Source organism: Cenococcum geophilum (assembly GCF_001692895.1).
Source record: "Cenococcum geophilum 1.58 unplaced genomic scaffold K441scaffold_2, whole genome shotgun sequence".
Classification (NCBI taxonomy): Eukaryota; Fungi; Ascomycota; class Dothideomycetes; order Gloniales; family Gloniaceae; genus Cenococcum; species Cenococcum geophilum.
In genome coordinates, this window is record NW_027137560.1 from 3,667,402 (window position 1) to 3,691,793 (window position 24,392).

General features: G+C 48.2%; 9 protein-coding genes across 9 annotated transcripts; 4 read left to right on the forward strand and 5 right to left on the reverse strand.

Moving 5' to 3' along the window:
- Nucleotides 1-206: 206 nt before the first annotated feature.
- K441DRAFT_672970 (carboxypeptidase S1) lies at nt 207-2,632 on the forward strand (the record flags this gene model as incomplete). The annotated part of the gene is made up of 3 exons (XM_067650606.1): nt 207-209; nt 346-1,654; nt 1,827-2,632. The coding sequence occupies 3 exons, from the start codon at nt 207-209 to the stop codon at nt 2,630-2,632; spliced, it is 2,118 nt and encodes a 705-aa protein (XP_067509919.1).
- A 1,402-nt stretch (nt 2,633-4,034) lies between these two features.
- K441DRAFT_534766 (uncharacterized protein) lies at nt 4,035-10,077 on the reverse strand (the record flags this gene model as incomplete). The annotated part of the gene is made up of 3 exons (XM_067642339.1): nt 4,035-4,097; nt 4,170-9,570; nt 9,629-10,077. The coding sequence occupies 3 exons, from the start codon at nt 10,075-10,077 to the stop codon at nt 4,035-4,037; spliced, it is 5,913 nt and encodes a 1,970-aa protein (XP_067509920.1).
- A 986-nt stretch (nt 10,078-11,063) lies between these two features.
- K441DRAFT_683775 (DNA replication complex GINS protein PSF3) lies at nt 11,064-11,940 on the forward strand (the record flags this gene model as incomplete). Its single annotated transcript, XM_067651724.1, has 6 exons — nt 11,064-11,108; nt 11,162-11,230; nt 11,291-11,349; nt 11,403-11,592; nt 11,662-11,770; nt 11,873-11,940. The coding sequence occupies 6 exons, from the start codon at nt 11,064-11,066 to the stop codon at nt 11,938-11,940; spliced, it is 540 nt and encodes a 179-aa protein (XP_067509921.1).
- On the reverse strand, nt 11,757-14,441 carry K441DRAFT_101705 (uncharacterized protein). The gene is made up of 3 exons (XM_067639909.1): nt 14,257-14,441; nt 13,999-14,199; nt 11,757-13,830 (listed from the first exon to the last, which is right to left on the reverse strand). The coding sequence occupies exons 1-3, from the start codon at nt 14,336-14,338 to the stop codon at nt 12,203-12,205; spliced, it is 1,911 nt and encodes a 636-aa protein (XP_067509922.1). The 5' UTR covers nt 14,339-14,441; the 3' UTR covers nt 11,757-12,202.
- A 717-nt stretch (nt 14,442-15,158) lies between these two features.
- K441DRAFT_101580 (kinase-like protein) lies at nt 15,159-16,541 on the forward strand. Its single transcript, XM_067639908.1, has one exon. It carries the CDS (start codon nt 15,395-15,397, stop codon nt 16,391-16,393), a length of 999 nt encoding a protein of 332 aa, XP_067509923.1. The 5' UTR covers nt 15,159-15,394; the 3' UTR covers nt 16,394-16,541.
- On the forward strand, nt 16,195-18,150 carry K441DRAFT_101541 (uncharacterized protein). The gene is made up of 5 exons (XM_067639906.1): nt 16,195-16,282; nt 16,339-16,483; nt 16,548-16,830; nt 16,888-17,674; nt 17,733-18,150. Exons 2-5 carry the CDS (start codon nt 16,416-16,418, stop codon nt 17,927-17,929), a joined length of 1,335 nt encoding a protein of 444 aa, XP_067509924.1. The 5' UTR covers nt 16,195-16,282; nt 16,339-16,415; the 3' UTR covers nt 17,930-18,150.
- Nucleotides 18,151-18,281: 131 nt separating this feature from the next.
- K441DRAFT_101565 (FabD/lysophospholipase-like protein) lies at nt 18,282-20,285 on the reverse strand. Its single transcript, XM_067639907.1, has 4 exons — nt 19,864-20,285; nt 19,567-19,801; nt 19,242-19,493; nt 18,282-19,197 (listed from the first exon to the last, which is right to left on the reverse strand). The coding sequence occupies exons 1-4, from the start codon at nt 20,162-20,164 to the stop codon at nt 18,372-18,374; spliced, it is 1,614 nt and encodes a 537-aa protein (XP_067509925.1). The 5' UTR covers nt 20,165-20,285; the 3' UTR covers nt 18,282-18,371.
- A 560-nt stretch (nt 20,286-20,845) lies between these two features.
- On the reverse strand, nt 20,846-23,020 carry K441DRAFT_651345 (NAD(P)-binding protein). Its single transcript, XM_067647168.1, has 2 exons — nt 22,804-23,020; nt 20,846-22,752 (listed from the first exon to the last, which is right to left on the reverse strand). The coding sequence occupies exon 2, from the start codon at nt 22,672-22,674 to the stop codon at nt 21,265-21,267; it is 1,410 nt and encodes a 469-aa protein (XP_067509926.1). The 5' UTR covers nt 22,675-22,752; nt 22,804-23,020; the 3' UTR covers nt 20,846-21,264.
- K441DRAFT_651346 (60S ribosomal protein eL8) lies at nt 22,960-24,330 on the reverse strand. Its single transcript, XM_067647169.1, has 3 exons — nt 23,966-24,330; nt 23,392-23,901; nt 22,960-23,336 (listed from the first exon to the last, which is right to left on the reverse strand). The coding sequence occupies exons 1-3, from the start codon at nt 24,038-24,040 to the stop codon at nt 23,136-23,138; spliced, it is 786 nt and encodes a 261-aa protein (XP_067509927.1). The 5' UTR covers nt 24,041-24,330; the 3' UTR covers nt 22,960-23,135.
- Nucleotides 24,331-24,392: the final 62 nt, after the last annotated feature.

Sequence of the window (24,392 nt, forward strand, 5' to 3'; positions counted from 1 at the left end):
TGAGCGCGCAACCCTTTTCAATTATCGCCAAGCTGCATCTTCTACTTTGCTCCATCCCGCAGCGTGCACAATCCTTCTGGAGGCTGTGCGAGCTTGGCTTCAGCTTTGTCGTGCTGCTGCGTCTGTCTTTCGCTTTCTCTTCACTTTTATCGCCTCTCCCCGTTATCTTATTCATGAGGTAGCTCATCCGCATTGCAGCAATCATCATGGTGAGTCCAGCTTGTTTCCATGCCCGCATTGTTTCCACCAGAACAGCTTCAGCCTCAACACCCAGCAATCGTCCGGGCGTCGCTTCAGCGTCTCGGAGAAGAGGGGAGTTCCCCAGCTGACGCGCATTCTCTGTAGCTGTTCCAACTATTGCCTGTCGTTGCTGCTACGGCCATTAGCCTTGTGCCATTCTCAACTGCTCAATTCCCTCCTCCCGCCACCTATCCCAATGTCATTAAGTCTCCCATAGATCCAAACATAACCATCTCATACAAGTCACCCGACCCGGGGACATGCACCACTGTCTTTACATCGCAGAAACAATACACCGGCTATGTCAATCTTCCTCCTTTCACCATCGCACCCTACCAACAGAACTACTCCATCAATACCTTTTTCTGGTTCATCGAAGCTCGACAAAACCCTGAGACGGCTCCCCTCACAATATGGCTGAATGGTGGCCCAGGTAGTAGCAGCATGATCGGTCTTTTCCAGGAGAGCGGGCCATGCGAGGTAGTCCAAATGTCGGACGGGGGATACGGCACACAGTCAAGAGTGTGGGGATGGGATAGGAGCTCTAACATTCTCTACATTGACCAGCCGGCTCAAGTGGGATTTTCTTACGATGTCTTGATCAACAAGTCCCACAATATTTATGGCGACACCTACCTTGCCCCTACTGTTGTTCCTTCTACACAACCAACCTACACTTTCCTTAACGGCACATTCAGCAGTGGCAACCAGTTGCACACTGCCAACACGTCCACGATTGCCGCAAATGCTGCTTGGCACTTCCTTCAAGGCTTCCTCTCCGCCTTCCCGCAGTACAATCCTGGAACGAAACCAAATAGCACGACCACATTGCCAACCGGCGTGAATCTTTTCGCAGAAAGTTATGGAGGTCAGTACGGTCCCGCTTTTGCGAATCTTTTCGAACAGCAAAATGCGAACCGGGCGGCTGGCTTGATACCGCGGAACACCACACTCGAAATCAGACTTACGGCGGTTGGCATCCTCAACGGGATTATAGACGAGCTCGTTCAAGTTCCATTCTACCCGAAGTTTGCAAACAACAACACGTACGGGATTAAGGCTATTAACGATGTTACCATGCTTAATGCTCTCAACGATTTTCGGGCTTCAGGTGGTTGTCAAGAGGCTATCAATGCTTGCCGGAGCAGCATGAGCGCCAATGATCCTGAGGGCGAAGGTGATGAGTATATGACGAACGAAATATGTGCTACTGCTGAGCAGGTTTGTGATAATATCGAGTTATCATATTTCGAATCCGGCAGAAGTTTCTATGATATTAGGGTTACTACTCCTACCAGTTTTCCGAGTCCCGCATATCTTGAATACCTTAATTCTGCTCCTTTACAAAAGTCTATTGGGGTTCCTCTTAATTATACCGAGAGCAATGACATGATATTCTATCTCTTCCAGAAAAGTATGTATATCCCCCAGACTTCTTCACATGCATCTTCACATGCTGCGGCGTTTGGAATAAACTCCGTTACGGGGTCGCATGAAGCATCTGCCTACTCTTCAAAAATAATTATCCTAGTTTTGTTTCATACAATTGGAAATATCCCTTGGGCGCATACTGACGCATTTCGCAGCTGGCGATATTGTTCGCGGGACACAGATCGCCTCCCTTGCTCACTTACTGACCCTCGGCGTCCGCGTAGCTCTCCTCTATGGTGATGCAGACTACATCTGTAACTGGTACGGTGGAGAAGCCGTTTCCCTGGCACTTGCGGCACTTGTCCCCAACTATGCATCCGCTTTCCCCGCTGCGGGCTATGCAGACATTATCGTCAATTCCTCCTACGTCGGCGGTGCAGTTCGCCAGTTCGGCAATCTATCCTTCTCGCGGATATATGACTCCGGCCACCTTGTCCCGGCTTACCAACCTGAAACTGCCTTCACAGTTTTTACACGCATTATTGAAGGCACAGACTTGGGAACTGGTGAAGCCATTTCGCTTGACTCTTTCGCAACCAAAGGCCCGCAGTATTCAAATCACACCAACAAAGCTCCATCTGAACCGGAGAGCACGTGCTGGATTCGTGATATTAACGACACTTGTACTGAGGACCAAATCAGCTCGATAATGAATTTTAAAGGTGTCGTGATCGACGGTGTCTGGTACGAGGATGCCGACGACTATAGCCCCCCTTCTAGCACTGTCATCGCAGGCGTGCCTGGCAGTCTGCCTGTAAACATACCCACCAGCTTATCCAATGGCGCTACGAGCAGCAGCGTGCAGCTGACAGGCGTCTACGTCGCTACTGGAACACCGAAACCTACAAGCGGCGCCATGTCAGTTCGCCTCCCGCCAAGGGTGTTTGAAGGGAATAATAAACGCTTCCTGTTATACTCCTTCATTGGTCTAGCTTTCTCTCTATTCAGTATTTTTCTGTGAGTTCAGAGTGTATCAATCTTTTGTTGATACCCAGCATAAAAACGGACATCTGCCGACTTGGTGTCAAAGGCAAACTGTTTATATACATTGTACTAAACAAAAGTCTTTTCCTTTTTCGGTTATAGAGCTACCCTCGCGGTTCTTTGGAGATTGCATTATTGTCGGCGTAAAGGGCGGCTTGAAAAATAAAACGGCATATACTATAGAGGAGAATGGCATGTTGGTTCTGCATTCAACGAACATGAGGGAGGAACCAACCGAGCCGATGAGAACGAATGAGATACGCGAGGTTCCAACGACGCACGCGGGCGGGCAAGCTAGCGAAGAACCCAGCGAGCTACGTACCGTGCGTGAGGCTGAGGCGTAGTAGGTTGCGCGGCGTGGGTTCCTGGGGTCTTCTCTCGCGTCAAGTTTTTTTGCTCTCTCCTATGCGCGGCAGCATTGCATTATGGTTCATCCTTCGTCTGTTTTTGCACGGGTTTCGTCTGGAGTAGTTTGGACTGCAGCATAACTGAAAACTAGATACCCTTGTCTCTACGAGAGGCTATTCGTTTGCCGTTAATTGAAGCGCTTTGAACTTCTCTAGCTATTAGCATTATGGCTTTTTGTCAGGTGACGGAGTCACCTCGCTTATTATTGTTTCGCACAGCCGTGCCTGGCAGTCACTCGCTTACCTTTTGTAGGTTTGTGTGTGGCTGAGTGGTGCGGAGCTTGTCATCTCGCACTATTGGTGAAATGCTTGCGTCGGAGTTAGAACATGAACAACCAACACAGTCATGATATAGCCAGAATTCATGTGGGAAAGCTCTCAGCGACTCGTTAGTGCAGCTAACTTTTTTCTTAAAGGCTCAATTCTCTATGGTTGCATTATTGGGCTACAAAGAGGTGTCTTGTAACCTCACCTCTGCTTAAGCATATATGAATGATTACCCCAGTCGCAAAGCATCACAATATTAGCGCAAACGAGAAGTTGAACAAGATCAAGCGAGGCTAGAATCCCTAATTCCGGAATTGTAATGGAAAAATGCACCGCCATCACGTTGAGTATGGAGGTGAGCTCAGGCAGACAGTACAAAGCCTGATTTATAGCTCTACAAAGTCACATGCAGGGAACTTAGACATATGGATGACACCGAAACGCATAGTCTTCTATCAATCTATACAAGGCCGTCGCCGAGCTAAGCAAGCCAACCATGCGCTTGCGCTAATCTATGCAAAAACACTACTTCCGGCAGCTTCCGCGTCCGAATGTGGGGGTTATACATCCACTATGCGATGCAGTTCGCAAATAGCACTGCATTACAGCTCGCAGTAAGAGCGAAAGGGAGTAGTACATTGATACGCAGTGCGGAGTGGTTGAGGAACCATCAGTGGCAAGTGATGAAAATAGAGGCGGGCGATTTTAGGCGAAGTAGCTCTTCCATAGCACGCCTTCCAGATCTTCCAGCTGCTCTGTTTCGAAGGCCTAAATAGCTCGTTAGTCATTATACGAGAGGTTCTAGACTGGAGAGGATGGAAGGAGTTGGGATAAGCTTACCTTAACATCCACGTGCCAAGTATCCTGCCTCGTTTTCTTGAAATCCGCCAAAACGCTTTTCACGCTCTTTCCAACCATGCCGGGATCAGCAGCAGCTCTCCTAGCCAGGGTAGCCAGTACGTCAGGCAGCCATGCTGGCGGCGGCGAGGTATACGGGAACGCTTGGATCAGCGCGCCAAGACCGAGCACTGCGGCATGGCGAACTAGGATCAGTTTGTTGTGCTCCGGTGTGGGAGTTCCTGGGATGCGTTTCTTCGGGAGAGGGTTCTTCTGTAGCATGTCTGTGAAGGTGACTTTCAGAGCCTCGACAGTGCGATTGCGCAGCGCGACGGGTGAGCAACGTATCATGCCTGACAATGTGGTTGCGGCACCCAGGCGGACTTCGAGTTGCACGTCTCCGAGCATAGCAGAGACACAGTCGAATAGTGCCTGCTGCTGGCTTTCCGACATTAGGAAGAGGCGCCGGAAATAGATGACTTGGATGTTGATAAGGATGCGGAGCCGTTGATGCCAGGACGTCGCGTTGCGTCCGATGCGAATGAGCGCGGCGATGAACTCTTCGTCTTCACCAGCGCGGTGGGGGATGTTAGGAAGATGGCGGAATACGTGGTAGGCGAGGGATTGAAGCTCTGGGTCCTCTTTGATGTCCATCATGTGGAGAAGTTGCTCCATGAAAACGTTTGGGAAAAATTTGACAAGCTGGATGCATTCATATGAAGAGAGAGTAGAGTCAAGCCAAAGCAATACAGTTTTGCCACCTGATGTGTACGAAGACGGAGTCTGCTGCCCCGCGGGACGCTTCTGTCGCCATACCTCAAGTCTTTCAAACACATCAGTGATGGTTCTGGAATACTCTTCAGTTGGTTGATACGGTCGGATGCCGATGGAAGAGGTTGCTTTTTGCGCTTCTATGAGGGTTTTTACGTCCTTATACGACTCATGGTATCTAGTCCGGTGAATGCTAGCTAGTGTTTGGCCCATGGCTTCACGTACGCCCTTGTATGGATGATCCAGGTGCTGCATAAAGTCCTCTAAAATCGGCTTTTCAAGTTGGAAATGCCATCCGGCATCTAAAATACATTGTTGCAAAAGTTGTATTTTGGAACTCTCCTTGAATGCAGCATTAGATTCCATATCAAGTCGAAAGCTAGCAAGCCAGTCCACAAGCGGCCAACCCCTCCGGGGGTCTTTCCCTTGCAACACGACGTGCAAAAATGTTGTCCAGTACGACGAATTCTCAGGCGTTAAGCCATCTTTGAATATTCCTCGGATGATAGGGAAAGTGTACTCCCAGACCTCTGCACGCAACTCCGGCTTCAAATCCGGTGCGCAGGATAGTAACGCACCCATTATTTCAGCCGTAGCTCGATGCTGATGCTTGTCACTACCGTCGCCATAGACGGATTGTGTCAAATCCTTAATGTCTTCGAAATTAGCTTTCGTAAGGTCAGCAAATAGGAGGTCAAAGGCATGCGTCAACATCATCGCGCTTGACATGCGGAATCGGTCAGCTCCAGAGTCTCGCGGTTCTTGTTTCATATATGCAAAGTAAGTTGAGAACCAGTGCCGGTCTAGAAGATTGCCGATCTTCTCGCGTACGTTATTTTCAACACCGTCGAACTTAATAGATGGTGGATTGGGCAGAAAAGCTGGCATTGTCTTATTCCAAACTAGCCAGCCTGGGTAGTCAAAGTCAACGTAGTATTTTGCTTCAGGCTTAGCAAAGCTCGCCAAGTGTTGCGATGTCCAATTTGGATCTTCAGCTCTTGTCGGCACAACTATCTTATCAGGAAGCTCTTCGTCTCCTAAGAGGTATCTCTCATAGCTGTGCCCTGTAATACCACGTGTTTGGACTAACGTGAAGATGCCGACCAAAGCGCCGGCATACAGACCACGAAGACTAGGATGTGGGTCAATCGAACCTTTGGTAACAAGATCGATCATAGGCTCCGAAGCGATTGAGTCATACCGCATGCCAAGGTTTATAACGATTGCAGCTGTTCGGCTCGCTTTTTTCCAGTGCGATTTTCTTCCCAGTTCAACAAGTTCTGTTGATAGCTGTGATTTCTTGCCCTCGATCCTGCTTCTCTTCTTCTTGATGAAGTCCCGTCTTTTGTTGATCTTAGCCTGGATTTTTTCTGTCTCCTGCGCGTTGACAGGGAAAGATATTGCCTCGACGATTTCTTGATCAAGGATGACCATACGTTCCAAAGGCTTGCCCATGTCCATGATTTGGAACGTGGCATTAGTTGCAAGCTTCTGAACGGAAGGCTTGTCAGCTCCGGTAACCTCGATAAAGGCTTTGATGAGTGTCGGAGTGAACCTCCAGTCCCTACTAATTGTCTTGGCCAGGCTTCCGAAGAGTAATGAAAACATCGCACCTTTGATGCGTGGAAAATCGTTTTCATCGACGGCTTTGACAAGAGCTTCAAGGAGAGGGGGTATGACGAGTGGCCTTGCTCCAAGAACGCATTTCACCGCTGACTCATTTGCCGTCTGTGCAGTGCGACGAATCTCCGTGTAAAGAGATACACTGGATTCTGCCAGGTCCAATAAAAGCTGTTTATCAAGTTCAGTTTTGGGTCGCGGATTTGCATTGTGACGCAATCTCTGGAGATGGTAAACATTCGCGCGTCGAACAAGCAGTGGCCTTGGATATTCTTTCCTAAGACCACTGAATTTAAAAGGATGCACGTCGGCTGCGAGAAGTCGAGTCACTCTGTCGAGAACGTGAGCCGACCGTTCAATACCAACGTCTATGAACCATGATCGATATGCGTTGTATAAGGAGTTGAAGCACGGCACATCATCTTCCTGCTTTTCTATCAAGAATTTATGGACCTTATGGAGAGTCTCTCCTACGATCTGGCGCAGACTGTGAATCGCCTGGTAATTCCTTCCATCTCGAGCCAATGGGTAACCTGTTTCGTACTGGAAGGTCGGTTTCACCTCTTCGTCTTCTGCTTCGCCGAGGCCAGCATCATCCTCTATTTCATCAGCGTCAACGTCATCCTCTTGATTGGAAGAGGGACTGTCAGTGCTTGCATCAGAATTGTCGAATCTTGGATCAAACAGGACCGAAATCCCAGATATGATGAGTCTAAGTAGGACGAGATTTCGAGACACCTCATCTGACCAGTCTTTCCCTGTACCATCACGTTTTACGGGTGGGTCAGGCTTGATGAGATCGAGTAATGCACCGATAGCGCTTTTACATTGCGACTCAAATAGTGCGACTGCGAAATCAATTTCCTCTTCGTTAGGAGTATGCCAGGTGACGTTCAGATTCTTTGGATCTGCGAGTTTGCCCCAGGACTCTGTTGATAGACCCTTCTCAAGCTCATCCTTCTCATAGATAGAATAGTCGATCGTGTATGTAACCGTCAAATTCAGGAGGAGATGATGGATGAAGTTGGACACATGCACAGTAGGGATACCTCTGCACCTTTGCTGCATGTATTCAGCAATGTCAAACAGCTCGTCCTTCCAAGCAAGAACCGCGTCGCCGACATGTACCACGCACATGCTGAGTAAACTGATATTCCAGACCAATGCGCGATCTCTAGGGAGCACCTCTGATCCGGTAGTCCTTGTCGAACCAGCCCCATTGTCGTCAATTTCAGTACGGATTCCCGCAAGAAGATGGGGCAACAGTCTTTTCAGTGACTTTTCGGGATTAATTTTGACGAGCCCATTGCAGATGAACGCCATAGCGTCTCTCGCTTGATGGATGACATGATTTGTAACGAAATTGGCGATCTTGTCGAGCGCAATGTCAAATAGGCTAGGCGAAAGGGCAGCAAGAAGCGGAGTAAATGCAGCTGGAAGGGTGTTGACCACATTCTCCTCAGGAGACCCGCTCCTCACACGCGAAGCATCAGGCAAGTTCTCCAGTAGTGTGAATACACGACCAAGGAATGACATGAGAAACTCCGCAAGTCCAGTGGTAGAAGATCGCAGTACCATCTCTTCATCATGGTCACTGAGTTCTTTATTGTAGTCAATCTCGATCCCACCGCCTTCGTTCTCCAATCGTTCTACCTGGCCTGTTATCCACCTCACTGCCAGACCGGTATCAGTATCAGCCTCTTCCATTGGAGTATCAGTGCCATCACGTGGTGCTTGATTATTCCGACCATCTTTCTTCTCTTGTGTCAGATCATGAAAGGGAACCGTATAGCATACTCCTTGGATGTATGACAGTGTATGCAGAGTTTTCTCCAAATCATTGGCATCGATTCCCGGTAGCGCAAGCCCTAGGACTGTAGTAACGTGGCATCTATAGCCTTTGGTTCTTGCCATGACTTTTGACAGCATATGCAATGCTCGTATAGAGGAGATCGTTCGGTGCACCTCGACTAGCCCTTGCATGGCTGGATATATTCTCTGCAGGGCTCCTGGGAGAATCAGGTTTGGTTCCAGGTACGCCAAGCTTTGAAGGGTCGATAGTGAGAAATTCATCGCCGTTCCACTCTTCGCGAATATGCCCATGAATATAACCTCTCGCAAGCATAACACAAACCGACGCTTGAGCCCATTGTTGAGTCTCCTCTCTTCTGGCACCTCCATCTCCCCGCTACTTTCTCGATTCCATCGCATAACAAAGAAGTCTGCCAAATAGAAAACTAGCTGTGATAATGTTTTCGTCCAACTACCGGAATTCGACGGATGGAAAAATGTTTCAACAGCTTGGATCAAACCTTCTAACTTTGACAAAACCGAGTCTGGATGGTCTAAACAAGCTGGGGATAATGACATTACAATCCATCGTGCGATGTGGTGGGCAATGGGGTGTTTTCTCTGGTCTCGATCAAGCATTATAGCAAGGCCAGCGCCTAAATCCACCGTTGTGCTGTAAGGGGAGGTAGCTTGCCCAACAGGAATTTCGAGTAGTCTAAGAACAGCAGTGAAGATGAGTGAAGATTGCTCACTGGTAAATATACCATGTTGTGAGAAGGGAACATGCTTTGCAGATAATGAGTCTCTAGCAAGCCTAGAAAAGATATCAACAAAGTGTACATCAAACAGCCTCGAACGGTTGACAAGGGACCAAAGATGGAAGAAAGTTGGCAGGTAATGTTGCGGTTGGAGCTCAGTGTGCTCTTCCGCAGCAGGGTGGGTTGGGAGAAGTAAATTTAATAAGCCCACAACCACGTATGCCCCTTCTGAAAATGAGGTGCTGAAGTAAGGTAGGAATTCTTGGAACATGGCGGGAATCTCTTGCGGGTCAAAATAGAGCTGGGCAAAGGTGCAAAGCTTAGTCAACGTGCGGACATTGCGTTTTACGTTCGTAGGATGTGTAGTTCCCGACTCGGATGGCAGAACGAACGTCTTCAGCTCCCTAAACAGCGGCCTCCAATCGAGTACCAGGTCTTTTCCAGGGCGAAGATAGTGCTTCCGCCTATTTAACGTTAGTAACTACATAGCTTCCTGGAAGCTCGGATCAGAAAGGGACTCACTTTGTTAATACCATAAACATGCTAGCGAAACGCTCTGCCACCAAATAATCCAAACCTGGAGCAAGGGCTAGTTCATAATAGAGCTTGACGAGCTTGATGCGAGTGTCACGAGGAAGGTCAAATTTCAAGGAGAGCCATCCTCTAATTTCCCTCGTCCAGTGCACCGCGCCTGGCGCAAAGTCTCCAGCAGATACAACAATATAGAGGTGTTTCATGCAAGTATTCAAGTTTTCCTCTCTTTCCGCTTGGTCTTCAGTTTCATATGGTAGGTATTTAAAGTATGGAAAAGTGCGTGGACGGCTTCGGCTGTGCTTGTCAACATCATAACCGTTTATGCCGCCATTTGTCTGACGCCAGTCGCCTCCAGGTGATGTAGCACGCGATATGTCGATACCAGAAGAGGCATCAAGCGCACTCATCAACTGACCTATGCGCTCAGTACCGGCCATGTTTGAAGGCCTCGGGACTCGAGAGAGGGGAAGATAAGGTTAATGTCGTAGAAGTTGTAATATTGGTGAAGTTGTTCATCAAAGGATATGAGTTTCTGGATGCAACAAGAACAGACTAGGGGACAAGAAACGTTAGCATAAACCATTTGGTGAGAGGAACGGAACAGGTAGAGATTCACACGACACAAGGTCGATAATTTGGGAAGCTCGCTCTCGGCAGTGTACAACATACTGGAGCGGCAGAGCCTTGCGTGGCGTTGTCTCTGTACTCGATCTTCGATACAGCGCATCAGCAGTGTGAGAGAACACTAGTCTCCTCTGCATGTAAGTAGCCGTCGTCTCCGTTGCGGCACCAGCTTGATGACCAGGGGATTGGAGAGGAGCTATGACCTATTGAAGCCGTTCGTCGGGGACGGCGTCGTGCTGCAGTAGGCGAGAATTGTCAGCCAAGGTGTTTGAACAACACTCCTCTTTTATCCGTCGAAGCCAACAACTCCAGAAGTAACCTAGGACCCACCTTTGCTTCTTCAGACGAGTGTATTTGCCAAGGGCCGTCGTTCTTCTGCTCAAAACAACTGACGTTGAGTGTCTCTGGGTGAGCATGGCATTATAAGGCCTCCTTCCCTTGACCGCGACTCCCAGGCAATCACGACCACGCAATTCGTCGGAGGGCGAAAATGTAGGTCCATAACCACTATGACAAATGCGTCCAATCACAAGTTCACTGTGAATGCCTTTCTCTTCCGCTTGATTCGAATTCCTTTTCTTAGAATCGCCTTTTTCTTTCAAACGTGTTCTGCACGTCAGAGTTTTCTCAGGCTGCGGGTAGCACAACTCGTACTCAACCAAGCCTCTCTGAGAAAGCCATTCCGGTCTGCTTTCTGCACTCATACGTGTCACATGCTGCTCTTCGAACTTGAAACACGGTTTATGAGAGCAGAAAAAAACTATTGACAATGTACTGACATTATTGAGACAGTATCAACATGGGATCTTACTACGACATCGACGCGATTCTCACGGACGCGCAGGTACATTGTTTTCCTCAGTTTTTCATAATTCAATATCTCACAACACCACTTAGAAAGTACCATGTACTTTTGAGCTCACCGTCCCCGGTTTGGGGTATGTTGACGGGAACATCGGCGGAGACGTGAGGCCCTCTCGCTCCAATCTTAATTCCTACCCCTTGACAGGTCCTAAATTCTAGTAGATGAAACAAGGCTCAAAGGTAGAATTGCCCCTGTGGCTAGGAGAAATGTTGGCCATTAGGTAAATTCTAACTGTATGCAACCATCAACACCAACACCTGACGACCCTCCCAGCCAAAATCTTAGTACCTCATCGCTTGTAACCCTCGATTTGCCCTCGGCACTTTCTCCACGCGTTCTAAACGCACTAAAAGCCGATTCACGTACCGTTGACCTTCGAGCGCTTGCCCCTCATTTCTATAATCTAGGAGCACGCACACTTGAATTATATGAAGATGAGGAAATGGTTGAAGTATTAAGTGAGGTGCGCACATCTTATATATAGAGCGAACCTTCTTTCTGCACCATAGAAATAGAAGTTGATAAATCTCAGGCGTTCAAAATACGCGCTGCAGTAATAGCTGACCAAGCACATAATCCACGGGGCGCACTAGGAGAGGGTGCCGAATTTTTACGTGGTCTCGATGAGAGCGAAAGGCAATGTAAGTTGAAATTCTTCGTCAATTCGATACCCTTTTGGCCTTACAGCTCGCATTCCATTTGCGATTTTCAATTCACAGGCTGAAACCAATCCTACTGAGTAGTGTTTCGTGCCGCACATGACAGTGCCAAATCAGTGCGGTTATGGATAGCAGAGATGAAGAAGAAGTAATGTGACCTCAGGACTCTATGAAGCAGCTGCAGGTAGTAGTTAAGAATGATAGAAATAGCATACATCTAGCAATAGAATTATGCAAAGCAAAAACAAATAGCGTCCATGAAAGCATCTTGGAACAAGTGCACACACCAACTACAATAGGAATGACAGAAATACACCTAACTGCGCATCTTAATAAACTTCGCCTTCCGAACACAGACGCCGAGGAATCTCCGATATCTTGGCGTATTTGCGCCAAGGACGATTTCAAATTACCTTACACTACAATACTCTTCAGAACATCGACAACGACGGACGCGAATGCCTGCTGAAGAAGAGCAGCAATGGCAGGGTCACTTTGGTCGACTTCTTCAGGAAGCCCGAAAGCTTCCATGCCCACAATACAAGCTCGAACTGCTGAGTGGTAACGTTCTCCCATGGTAACTCGAACGTGCTCAAGGATTTCTGGATTATCAGTGAGTAAACGCTTGCGAATATTTTCCAAATCTGACTTAGAGGCCTTATCGAAATGCTTGGCTTGCTGACCGTCAGCTTTTGACAGATCTTGTTGCTCGTGACCCTTCGTCTCTTTGAAATTCAAAATATCCTCTGCGGCTTTCCAATACGCAATCTCGATTAAAACAATTCCTAGGCTGTATATATCGTACGTCTTGCGGAATCCACACTCACGGCGATCTCCGAGATACCCGGGGTGACAATACACCCCCCATTCTCGATCTTCTGGCGGCCCGGTCGACGTGCGGCCCACCTCATCTGGTCTTGCGTATTCGAGGCCACTGAGAATCAGTTTTCCGTATTCGCCAGCTGCCTTCTCTGGGAACAAAAGTACACTAGCGCTTCGAAATCCCTTATGGAGCCAGTTTACGGCATGGAGATACATGAGGCTCGTGGCAAGGTCTTGCCCAAGTCGCAAACGGTCTCGTAAGAATGCCGGTCTCTCTCCGAACCGCTGAAACAATGATTGAGGGTCGTGAATAGTCTCACCGCTGTTACCTGCTTCGTAGAGGAGTCCGAACCGCGAGTCTTTGCCTTTAACCAGGAAATACCCGAGGCAAGTAGGTGCACAAAATTCGACCGGTCGAGATTTGGTCTGGAGAAGCGCGGCAAGACGCTCTACACTCTTCACGACTTCCGGATCTGGACCTGAAGTAGTCATACCTTGCCCACGGTCAATAACCACAGATGTGTATTTCTTCCACTCAATCCATACTTTCTTATCTCGATATGTGGCAAGAGTCCTTGTACCTCGGTCACTAACACCTCTTTGCCTGAGTGCTTTAAAATCTTCATCATTCAGTTCTTTACTAACTCCATACGTGCGTTCGGACGATTCTTGCGACTTCGCAACAATGATGCTGAACTTTATGAGTTGCTCATATAGAGAACTGTATCGTCCTGTATCTCGGTCGCTGATATTTCCATTATGTAAAGAGTTGACAAGCGTGGTACCTCCGGACGTAAAGCTCATAGAGCCCTGGATTGTAGAATGGTCTTTCGCTTTTTGCATAGCAGTAAGCAAATGTTCCATCTCCTTGACCGTTGTGGTCAGTTGCAACACCTGCATCCATGTGTCTTGTGCTGTGTCTAGCAGTATCTGCATTTGAGTGCTCCCCAACGTCTCGCGAAGATATGCAGTGAGCTGCGATATGCGCTGAATGTTCTCTTCAGTTGATTTTCTATCTTTCAAAGCCCATTTCATCCGTTTCGGTTGCTTTACAATGTCCCTCGCGCCCTTTCCAAAAGCCACCAGCGTATTCAGAACTTTATGGTGTCTTTGTTTGCCTTGAGGAATTGTAGGGGATTTGAAGATCTCCGCGTATGTCTCGAAGTTTACGTGTTTGATTGATTCTCTAGAAAGTCCTCGTTGAGATAATCCCCAAGACTCTGCAGTTTCAGGCTTCAGCGAGCTCTGGACATTTTCATTTGAGTCTAGGTGTCCAAGGGTGATGTCCGCGACTCTCTTTATGCTATTGTCCGGTTCTACAGTGCCTTTTAGGCTATTTTCTGGCCCATTGAAATCCTCAAGGCTCAATTTGCGGAGTCTTTTCAAACGTGATTGAATTTCTCCAAGTATAGCAAATATGAGACCTTGGTTTACTTTCATTTTCTTTTCGTACTCGGGGTGTCTCTTCTCATCAGTGAGGCCCACAGCATCCCCCCATTCTAGGAGCAAACTGTACTCTACGCCTAACCGGATTTTTAGGACCTCACACTCTTCGTCCATATGAGCAGCAGAGTTGAAATACCCATATCCTATTTTCCAGTCATGAACTTATATTTGTGATTGGAGTCTATCGAGCAGTTTCGTACCTTTCTGTATGCCTTCGAAAACCTGAACCGCCAAAGACAAACCACCTATGGCCAACGACGTTATGGATATGGGGTCCGTCATTTTATTCGTTAACAATCACTGCCTGGTGTTGGAAATCCTAATACACGGTTCCAACGTTTGACGAGAATTGACTAAGAAAAGTAGAGGTGGCTAGGAAGGAGGCAGCTGAGATTTCAGAAATGCCGCAGCGTCTTGAACAGTCACACACCTTGTGTACGTTTTGGGGGCTGTGCGAGTACTCAATACTGCCTTCACAGCGGTTTTTCATCAGCAACAAGGCTGAAAGGTAAACATGTATTGAAATAAACGTATTTTACCTAACAGGGCACGCTTACAGACTCCAAACATCGAATCGGCCTTGGCAAACCCAGCCTTTGCAGCGTAAAATTCGCTTCGTGCCGTGCCGATCCCAATCTGGAAAGCTTTTATTGGCACGTTCTCCCGCACATGTCTGCATGGGATTCTACCCTTGTTCACACAGCGTTCGCGTGACACTCCTGCCTGCATTTCCCCCGGAAACAGACGAATACCCGCCCGAATTAAACTTGGATGTTCAGCCAGAGCCTCTAGTTCGCCTAGCTGAGGCTCTGCCATGTTTCTTTTTGCATTGGCCTGGGGAGGTGTGGAAGAGGCAATGCCGCAGCCTTCTGGTTATGTATACGCAGACGGCTAGGGTGGAGATTTGTGAGCGCTATCCATCGCATCAATCTACATTACGGCGACTCGGACAGCCCTAGCAACGATCGATGACGGAAATGCAGTGTGCTAGCGAATAAATGATAAATGAAGGACGTGCAGGGATGGCAAGGTATACATCAACTATCCATGCGTCCCAGCTAACCTTTTTTCTAAGCCAGCAGCGCTAATTCAGGTGATTCTACAACCTTTTCTCTCAACCATAACGCAGCCAGATTAATAACTTTTGCTAACTCTATTCTTCGCAGGCCTACAAGCTACATATCTGGCACTCGCGCCCTCAAAATACCTGCAGTCAATACACCTCCGAGTCGGCAACGATGCTGCTTGATTTCGTGAATTACGTCGCAGGAACTACAATAAGGATAGGAATTGTCCACCACAGCTCCAATAGCATATCTTCAGATAAAGTTCTGGAAAATGGCTCATCAACCCAGCAGCATCCCGCGATCTCTCAGTCCGACTTCATTCAATGCACAGCCTCAGTACCTATATCCTACAGACCACAATCTTAAGGGAGCTGGAAGGGTGACCGCGACAGCGGTCAGGACACCGGAACCCAGGTTCCGTAAAGCAGACGTATCTGGACGGTCAGATGTCCCGGAACAGATTCCTGGTCGACAGGATTCCGAAAACGCAAACTGTGTCACGTCTACTATGTCCCTATCAGATTTTCATAAAATCCGTCCCACACTTTTCTGGGCTAAGGGCGAAAAGAAAGAAATAAAAGCAGAGGAGAAAATCAGATTTCCAAAGAGCGACGGCTTCCCTCTAATATGGCGAGATACGGTTACGAAACGTGGTGAGGCGAAGGCTATCGTTCAAGCCGCAGCCTGTATAAATCAAGAAGGTGTAGAAGAATATTTGGCTGTTAAGGTTGTTTCATTCGATTCAGACGAAGCTCGGGACAGAGCAGACGAGGAAGTCAAGACTTTGAAGAATCTCCGCCACAACCACATCATCGCTTTCGTGGGATGTTTTACATTAGAAGATACACTTGGCATTCTACTATTTCCTCTGGCCAAGTACAACCTTTGGACGTACATGAAGACCATCTCTAAGCACAACCAAGAACAACAAGACGGCACTATTACTCCCCACAAATATGTTTCTCGACTCAAAGGGTACTTTGCATGCCTTTGTCAGGCCTTACTGTATCTACATGATCGAAAATACCCTATCAAGCACCGAGATATCAAGCCAGAAAATATACTTATTGACGCCTTTGATACTGTCATCCTGACCGACTTTGATATCTCAAAGGAATATCGGTCCAGAGAGGCTGCAGTCACTTCAGGCAACACTATGGTTAGCCACAAATATCGCCTCCACATTTGCCAGTCCAAGAACGCTAACGAGCTTAGTGTACCGTGGAATATGCTTCCAAAGAAACATTCAGTGGTACCAATCGTGACTTAGATTCTGACACTTTTTCTTTGGGATGCGTGTTCCTGGAAATGGTGACCGTCATACTTGGCGAGAGCTTCATGAATCTATATGCGCATGTCAGTGGCAAAGAACCGGATAATATTCAAACACCAGATAATATACGCGTCGTATACTGCCATGTCAGTGGCAAAGAACCGGATAATATTCAAACACCAGATAATATACGCGTCGTATACTGCAAACAGTCTGCGGAAGTGAATAGTTGGGTTGAAAAACTTAGAGCCATAGTGAAAAATGGCACCAAGGGTGCCGTCGCGCCTGTTAACCAGTGCAAAGCTCTAGATGAGAAAAGCCTTAATATGATCCTTAAGATGATGTCCGAAAACCCAGCAGAAAGGCCTGGGCTTCGTCAGGTTATAGAGGAATTCGAGCAACTTAGAGAAAAATGTGCGAATTGTCACCCAGTAGTACGTGTAATCACCACGCTATCTTTTTTTCAGGGGATTGCTAAGTAGTGTCAGCAGGAACCAACCTCAAGATCGGAATTCAGTTCCATGCTAGAGCAAACAGAGGCCCAGGTTCAAGGCTCACGGCTAGGAATCACGACCCAGGAGAGGACCACTAAACCAGCCCCAGTAAATTCATTGACATCCAGTCAGCTAGAGACGGTTCCAGAGACAGAACCGCCCAACGGTGATATCTTTCTAGCAAAAAACCGCATTGGCTCGGATACAGCGTCGTCCTCTCCTCGTAGAACTGGGACAGACATCTCCGGAAAGGGCATCGACGTGTTACGCGAGCAGAAAACACTGGTCTCTCAAACACAGCCCCATTCTGCAAATAACGCTCCGCTGCCATCAGTTTCAAATCAATTCGCCGGGTCGAGTGCCCACGATGCTGTGGTTAGTGATAAACCTCCTACACAAATGCCCACCTCCAATCCTCGGGCTTCTTCAGCGACAATTCCCGAATCAATCCCCATGTCCAGGGATTTCTCCGAAGCTAGCACCGCTACAAGAGATTCCAACCGCATCTCTCGACTTGACTTCCAAGAAAGTCCTCGTACTACACATACCTTTACAGCACCTAAGCCTCCCTCGAGTGCACCAGACTTGGATCCAAATTTAACAGTTCCACCCAGGAAGCCCAGTGTCAATCAGGGGCTATCCGATATTCGAATCTACTTTGCTCAAAGGAAGGATACAGAAATAAGAATTATTCCGAAAATAGAGGATATACCGGGAAAACACGTCATCGTGTACAACCCTGATACCGATGAATACGCAGTGATGAAAAAGCACGATATCAACTGTAAGCATCAACAAGCTCCTCTTCGTTGAAATGCGCTCACCGTAATCACGAAATATAGACAAGGAAGGAATATTGATGTTCCTACCACACGGAGATGGATGGAAATACCGCACCTTGACAGGCGACGTCAACTTGTGGAAATCGTTGAGATTTAAAGTCAACTTGAAACGTTGTTTTGGGATGATCCGCGTGATGTTTTTGAAGGGTAGCTATCCATCAAATATGCTTCTGAAGGAAACACCACCGGTTGAGTGATATATTTCGGTAAATATCTGGCTTGATATCATTTGATACTTTATAGATGTAACCGGTGTGCATAATTTTTATGAGCAGTCTCCTTCTATGATATACTAGTTCAACATCTTACCCCTACTTTCCTTGTACATTTAGTAAATTTCAATGTGCGTTTTGGGACCTTTGCGTGCCAGATCATATAGCATCTCGAAGATTGCTTCTGTGCTATTGCGGTGCTATCATAACATTCCCAAGAATTACTCTTGAATCTAGCAACTTTCATATCTTAAGTAAAGACGGGATTCATCACTCAAGAAATTATTTGACTATCTACGCACGGCACACTAGGAAAACGGGGACGATTATTGCCACGGAGGCGAAAAGCACGAACCAAAAGACATCTGGGTATCAAAAACGCCATTCCTCTATAAACTGTTATACAAGACGCGCCACATGCTCCGTGTTATAAAGATGTTGGAACCCTAAACTCCTCTAATACCTTCCGGTATTCATTGAAGAAACGTGAACCTGTTACCTCGTGATCCTTGTGTTTGATTTTAACATGATCAATCACATGGTCCCGATCGACTAACTCCGTGGAGTCTTCGCACCAATTGCAGGAGTATCGAACACCAAGGGCAAAACGTTCCCAATGCGCTGTCCGTGCTCTCTGCCGCCGGTACTTGACGAGCTGCACTGCTATTTTCTCGATCTGCTTTGCCTCAGTATCGCAATATCTTTCCGCAGCGGTTTTGATGCGATTGAAGGTCTTGCGCCTGTGTCCTTCCAGTTTCCAATCACTCAGTTTTATATCTGCCAGATCAGGACCAGCAAAACGTATATACTCGATAATTTCGCCTTCTTCCTTCCGCAACTTCAGCACATCGTGTACTTGCTGCTGCTCCCATTTGTACAAGGAAGTCGCCGGCATGTTTATTGATGGGAGGATCCGAGAACGCTTTTGCTTGCCGCAACCAATACTTACCAGACAGTGTATCGGCGACTCTTGATCTGGGTGCATTGAGTAGACTTCGCGATAGAGCTCCATGGCTGGGTTGGTCATCCAGATGGAACCGTCGCGGAATTTTTTGTCGTCGATTTTCACGCTTTCAAAGAAACCTGGCGCAGCAGACGTGGCGAGACAGACATCTTTCAGCGGCGTGTCCTGCGTCTTATTGCTCTTGTTACGGTTCATAGCTGTGGGCTTATCCTCGTTAAAGACATAAGAGCGGAATAGATAGGGGCGTCGCACTCCTCGTGCGCGGTCGATTTGAACGGCAAGGACCAATCTGCTTAAATTAGAGCAATACCAAATATATCGAAGAGAACTGACGTCTTGCATAGACTCGAGTCCGAGCGGAATGGTTCAGCAATTGTGACCCCCTCGATGTTTTTATGGGGCTTGGGTACAATCCCGTCTAATGCTTTGCGCAGACCTTCTGAGTATCTTGCGCGAATTTTGCGTCTCGATAATAACGGATGAAACTCATGTCCTTCGCTGGATATAGATGTCCACATTTCTTCAAAGTTACGTATAGCCTTGTTGATAGGTAAACGTAAACGACCAAGCATTACGGCGACAACTCTGTTAAGCAAGAGTCGTTAGTCAAGCAACAGCCATAAGAAAGGAAGCATTACAAAAAGGATGGGTGCTATACCCTCCCATACTTGTGCCCCCCACGTAGTCGAAATAATGGCATGGCAGATAGTTGTCTGTGATAGTAGCGGGGTCATCCTTAGAGAACTCTTGCTCATCATATCCATCCGGAGTACCGAACAATGGAGAGGATTTGCTGGACTTTGCACCATCATAACTACGTTCCACTCTTGCTATTTCTCGAAATATTCGTTCAAGAATGCATAGTTCAAAATATGCATGGATATTGCCTCCATCTACGAATGAAAGTTAGTGGGAGGCCGCCCTTTTGCCCTTCACCCTTGCGAGGGTAACGTACCTAAACTCAAGACTGTTTGACGCCGCCAGCAACCCGGAACATCAACTCCTTTACTTGTATTGGGACTTGGTGTTATATATTGAGCACTTGCAATATCCCATGGAAGTGGGGACCGTGTGCCTTTGTAATTCCTTTCGTCGCCCAAAGATAGGGGTTCTGTAGAAGAGCTGGATGTGGTGAGATTCGTCGCACGTCGCAAGATACCCACAACAGGGACAGAATAACGGCTGGGATCCGGCGGTTCGGGAGATAATCGACCATCGGAATCATCTTCAGCCATATGAGTCGTGCTAGGACCCATTTTTAGACGACCTGGCTATCCCAAGCTGAAAACTTAGGATCGCTTTGATAGAGATTGGCATACAACGCACTGCGCAAGGATTGAAAAGAAAGAAAAGCACTCATTCCCTAGACCTCCCGCCCGCAAGCATATAGCCTCTAGTTTAGGAGGTCACCGTGGCCCTTGCCTCAGCCTGGAGGGGACTTAGCTTCAGCCTGGAGGCGACTCAGCTTCAGCCTTTGGGGCCAAAAGGCCCTCCCAAGTCAGGCTATACCGTCATCCCTCCAAGTGGAGGTGAGATGGAAATTGTCAAGGTTGCATGGAGGGCGAAAATCAATAAGCCACGCCGAACCACAGCGTCTAGGGTTCTCGGCGCCTCCAGTGCCCTATTGGGCCTTGAGCTGCCTGTTCTCGTGGCGTAACCGGTGACGCGGAATGTCTTTACCAAGGTGTCTGTTGACCTATTCCAGCTGTCATGGTGTGCCTATCAGCGGAGCGGTACGGCACCAGGCTGAGATCTGCCCTGTGTCCAGGTGGGTGGGTCCGGGAAGAATGCATGCAAGGCTTGAAGCGCCGTCTTATTTTACAGGCCCTGGTAAAATACGGTAGAGCTTGTAATCAATGCTGGATTTGGATATGTATAGTAAGGCTGACATGTTCTGGCGTCCTCCGCTTGTAGTTCACATTGACATCGAGTGACCGAAGAGGTTTCGCACGCAGGTATTTTTATTCACTTTGCATCTATGCCTCCTTTCGCTAAGCTATCTTTATTGCAATACTGAACAGACCTCTTTCATCTGGTGCCACGTTGACCATGAAAAGGGTTGGAAGCAGCAGGAGCGTGTTGGCTTGCAGCGCCTCACCTTTGCTTTCTGGCTCCACGTTTGATTCCCCATGTTTAATTCTGCCACGTACTAAATTTGAGACAGTAAATAAGTTGAAGGACTTGCAGCCTTGAGAGTGCGATTGACTGTGGTCAGCCTTCGTTTATGCTACTCTGGAGTATATCAGTCTACGAGTTTGATTGTGTCTTTGATGGAGCCATTCCCAAGAATAGCATGAATAAGAGTACCAGAACTCGTAGCCGTGTATGTCGATGGAAAGAATCTGCTCTTCGTACTTCAGAAATTCTCAATCATCGTTCCCACTCCTCTCTCATCCGCCAGCCTCACTAAATCCCCTCCAACAACAACGTCCATCAGGCCCAACCCTACACTCTTATAAATCACATTCCCCCTCTGCAGCCACTCCATCAGCCCGCTGTCCGCCTTATGCTCCTTCCCATCGCTTCCTTTCATCTTCTTCCCTTCTCCTAGCTCCACGCCGCTCCCATCAAGCGCTGTGCCCTGTCCTGTCGCCTGAAGCCGCTTGCGCTCCGCATCCCGTTTCAGCATAACGAGTTCACCAATCTCTACCACCTCACGGCCTCCAAGTCCAGCCTGAATTATTTCCCCAGCCTCTTTGAGGCAGGCCTCGACGCTATCCACGACGACCGCACCACCCTGCTGCGCGTGCTTGTGGTGATGGTGTCCATGCTGCGGCGCGACGGCTTGGCGCAGGATGTCCGGGTGTAACTCAATCATATGCGCTTTGTACGAGCCAATAGCAGCGATGTAGCGCCCTTTCTTGCGCCCCTCCGTATTCGTTAGGTATTCGGCAGGGAAGAGTGGAGCCAGTGAGGGCGTGGTACAAAAAATGACAGAGGAGGCGCGAACGGTAGACTTCAGGAGGCGAGCGTACTCGTTATGAGCAGACGTTATAATGCTGATATTCGGTCGGGCAAGATCCGTCGTCTCGGCAGTTGGTATGTTTATGGGGGGGAATGGCGCGGGGGTTACGGAAGGGTTGTACAGTCTTTCGATAAGCGCATGAGCGGTGTCGAAGGTCCGGTTGATAATGTTGAGATGGTGTATTTCGGGCCCTCGAAGGAGAAGAGCTAGCCGTATGTGCCAGTACGCTTGCTTTCCGGCCCCAAAAACGACGAGATCGTGGACATTTGTCCTTTTTTTGAACAGCATTGTCGATGCAAGTGCTGTACGAAAGGCAGTAATTTCTTCTGCGTTGACAAGGGCGCGTGGTGAGCCCGTTTTGTCAAGTAGCGTCAGAGAGCCCTTCGGGCTTGTGCTTTGACTACTGTTAATTGAGGGAGGGATGTCGGCAGGCACATCGAACGCGGCAGTCGAGGAACCTGCAGAAGGTGCACTTGTAGAGGATAACGAGAGGGAGTCGAACGGGGACATAGGGGATGCGTCGATACTCCCTCCACAGGGTTCTGAAAGCGTGACTATCTTTACGCCTAGCCCGTCGTTACTGCTAGCTGGCATAAAGAGCGTTGTTTGCCCATCGCTCCGTTTGAGAGCTGTCCGCATCGGTTGATATGAAGAGCAGCAGCCATTGGCATCCTCTTCAGTGGAGGTAGAGTAGTAATGAAGAGCATCAGCTAAGGACTGCTGCAAATCGAGTATGTCCTGCTTAGTGAGAGAATGGAGGAGGGAGCGGACATCTGAGTCTGAGAGGATGGTAAGAGGCATAGTTGCGATGAGGACGATATTCTGGTACTACGGTGGATGGGAGGCGCATTGAAGAGATGAGAAGGATCGCTCCCGTGTCTGTTATTGATATTAGTATGCAATGCATGTTGAAGGGTTGGACGGACTTACTGGCGAAGAAGTGCGTACGGTGCTCGATAGCTTCTGATTGCCGCGTTTTAGATGGCCGATGACGGAGATAGCAGTGAGGGGTGGGAACATCGACTAAAAAGCTTGAAAGGCATCATTAACGCTAACACATCTCACTAACTCCTTCGCGGTACACTTGGGCAGACTGAGGCAGGTCAAGTTAAAACTAATTCAGGTCAAAGACTGCTTTTCATAGGCTGGCTGATTGGCGTCATAAGTGACAAGACCATCTCATTTTTAAGTGTTCAACGCCCGCTAAATGCACAGACAAGCACACTGGATTCCCAAATCCCATACCCGTATCACACAATCATCTAGATCTTGATGGCGCTCTCCAACGCTTTCCTACGCTTCTCCATACGAGCGTTCGCCTTGGCGCCCATAATACCACCGCCCCAGTGGCGAATGTTCTCCTGGTGCTTCTCGAGGTAGCCATCCTTGATCGCAGAGACAAGCTTGGAGAATTCAGACTTGTCTTCGGATCGGACCTCAGTAAGAGCAACGACAGCAGCGGTCTACAACCCCATAGTTAGAACATGCAAAAGTACAATTGTGTAAATTCCAACATACCTTCTTGTGGACAACGGTACCCAGTCTGGCCTTTCCCTTAATTATAGCATAGGGAATGCCCATCTTGCGGCACAGAGCGGGAAGGAACACAACCAACTCGATAGGGTCAACATCGTTGGGGATCAAGACTAGGGTTGCCTTTTTGTTCTCAATGAGGCCGACAACATGGTTGAGGCCGTATTTGACAGTATATGGTTTCTTGCTGGCATCTTCTTTCTTCTGGCCTTTTGAAACGGCAGTAGCCTCCTTAGTCAGACGCTCCTTCTTCTCGGCCTTAGTCTCGGGTCGGTATTTGTTGAGGAGCTTGAGAGCTTGAGCGGCGGTGTTTCGGTCCAGAACGTGCTGGAACTGGGAAATCGCAGGGGGGACTTTGAGGCGGAGGTTGAGGATCTTCTTTTGGCGTTGAAGACGGACATACTCGGGCCACCTCACCATGCGGGAGAGGTTACGCTTGGGTTGGATGTCCTGGCCGATACCATAGTTGCGAGGACGCTTCTCAATGAGGGGGTTCTACGAACGAAATTCGTCATCAGAATTTTCAGTTCCACAAAGACAGCATTGGATATGGACATACCTTGGCCTGCTTCTTCGCGCCAGCCTTTCCCTGAGGGAAAGGCGCTGGGGCCGTCTTCTTTGCTTTGGGAGGCATCTTGGTCGTCGGGCTGTCATTGAGGACAGAAAACCATCAGCGAATATCGTTCACTAAGTAGTTCTGTATCTCTAAGAGTAGGAGAAAGCATTTCTGCCTCTCACAAACTCAAGCCATTCTCATCATCGGCAACATCTAGCAGAGCTAAATATGCGATGGTATTGCGCCGCAGCATGCATGTGAGATCGCGAGTGTAAATTCTCCATTGCAGCTGGGCACTGGCGACTTTCGAAATGCAAACATAATATCAAGGAAGCTTACCGTCTTGTCTTTGTAGGCGACGAGTCGAGGTTGGCGATAAAAGTCGAAATGAAGATCAGTTTTTCGGTGAGAAAGTTTGTGGACTTCGTCT

Excerpts from the sequence above, each read along its gene's own strand:
- K441DRAFT_101705 (XM_067639909.1), bottom strand. The coding sequence starts at position 14,338 with ATGACGGACCCCATATCCATAACGTCGTTGGCCATAGGTGGTTTGTCT. Across the intron at positions 14,200-14,256 it reads TTTCGAAGGCATACAGAAAG|GATATGGGTATTTCAACTCT; the intron begins GTACGAAACTGC and ends ACTGGAAAATAG. Across the intron at positions 13,831-13,998 it reads ACTTGGAGAAATTCAATCAC|AGTCTTGGGGATTATCTCAA; the intron begins GTTTGAAAAGAC and ends CTGAAACTGCAG.
- K441DRAFT_101580 (XM_067639908.1), top strand. The coding sequence starts at position 15,395 with ATGGCTCATCAACCCAGCAGCATCCCGCGATCTCTCAGTCCGACTTCA.
- K441DRAFT_101541 (XM_067639906.1), top strand. The coding sequence starts at position 16,416 with ATGCGTGTTCCTGGAAATGGTGACCGTCATACTTGGCGAGAGCTTCAT. Across the intron at positions 16,831-16,887 it reads GTGCGAATTGTCACCCAGTA|GAACCAACCTCAAGATCGGA; the intron begins GTACGTGTAATC and ends TAGTGTCAGCAG. Across the intron at positions 17,675-17,732 it reads GAAAAAGCACGATATCAACT|ACAAGGAAGGAATATTGATG; the intron begins GTAAGCATCAAC and ends CACGAAATATAG.
- K441DRAFT_101565 (XM_067639907.1), bottom strand. The coding sequence starts at position 20,164 with ATGGGTCCTAGCACGACTCATATGGCTGAAGATGATTCCGATGGTCGA. Across the intron at positions 19,802-19,863 it reads TCAAACAGTCTTGAGTTTAG|ATGGAGGCAATATCCATGCA; the intron begins GTACGTTACCCT and ends TTTCATTCGTAG. Across the intron at positions 19,494-19,566 it reads GGGGGCACAAGTATGGGAGG|AGTTGTCGCCGTAATGCTTG; the intron begins GTATAGCACCCA and ends CTTGCTTAACAG.
- K441DRAFT_651345 (XM_067647168.1), bottom strand. The coding sequence starts at position 22,674 with ATGCCTCTTACCATCCTCTCAGACTCAGATGTCCGCTCCCTCCTCCAT.
- K441DRAFT_651346 (XM_067647169.1), bottom strand. The coding sequence starts at position 24,040 with ATGCCTCCCAAAGCAAAGAAGACGGCCCCAGCGCCTTTCCCTCAGGGA. Across the intron at positions 23,902-23,965 it reads GCGCGAAGAAGCAGGCCAAG|AACCCCCTCATTGAGAAGCG; the intron begins GTATGTCCATAT and ends TTTCGTTCGTAG. Across the intron at positions 23,337-23,391 it reads GTACCGTTGTCCACAAGAAG|ACCGCTGCTGTCGTTGCTCT; the intron begins GTATGTTGGAAT and ends ATGGGGTTGTAG.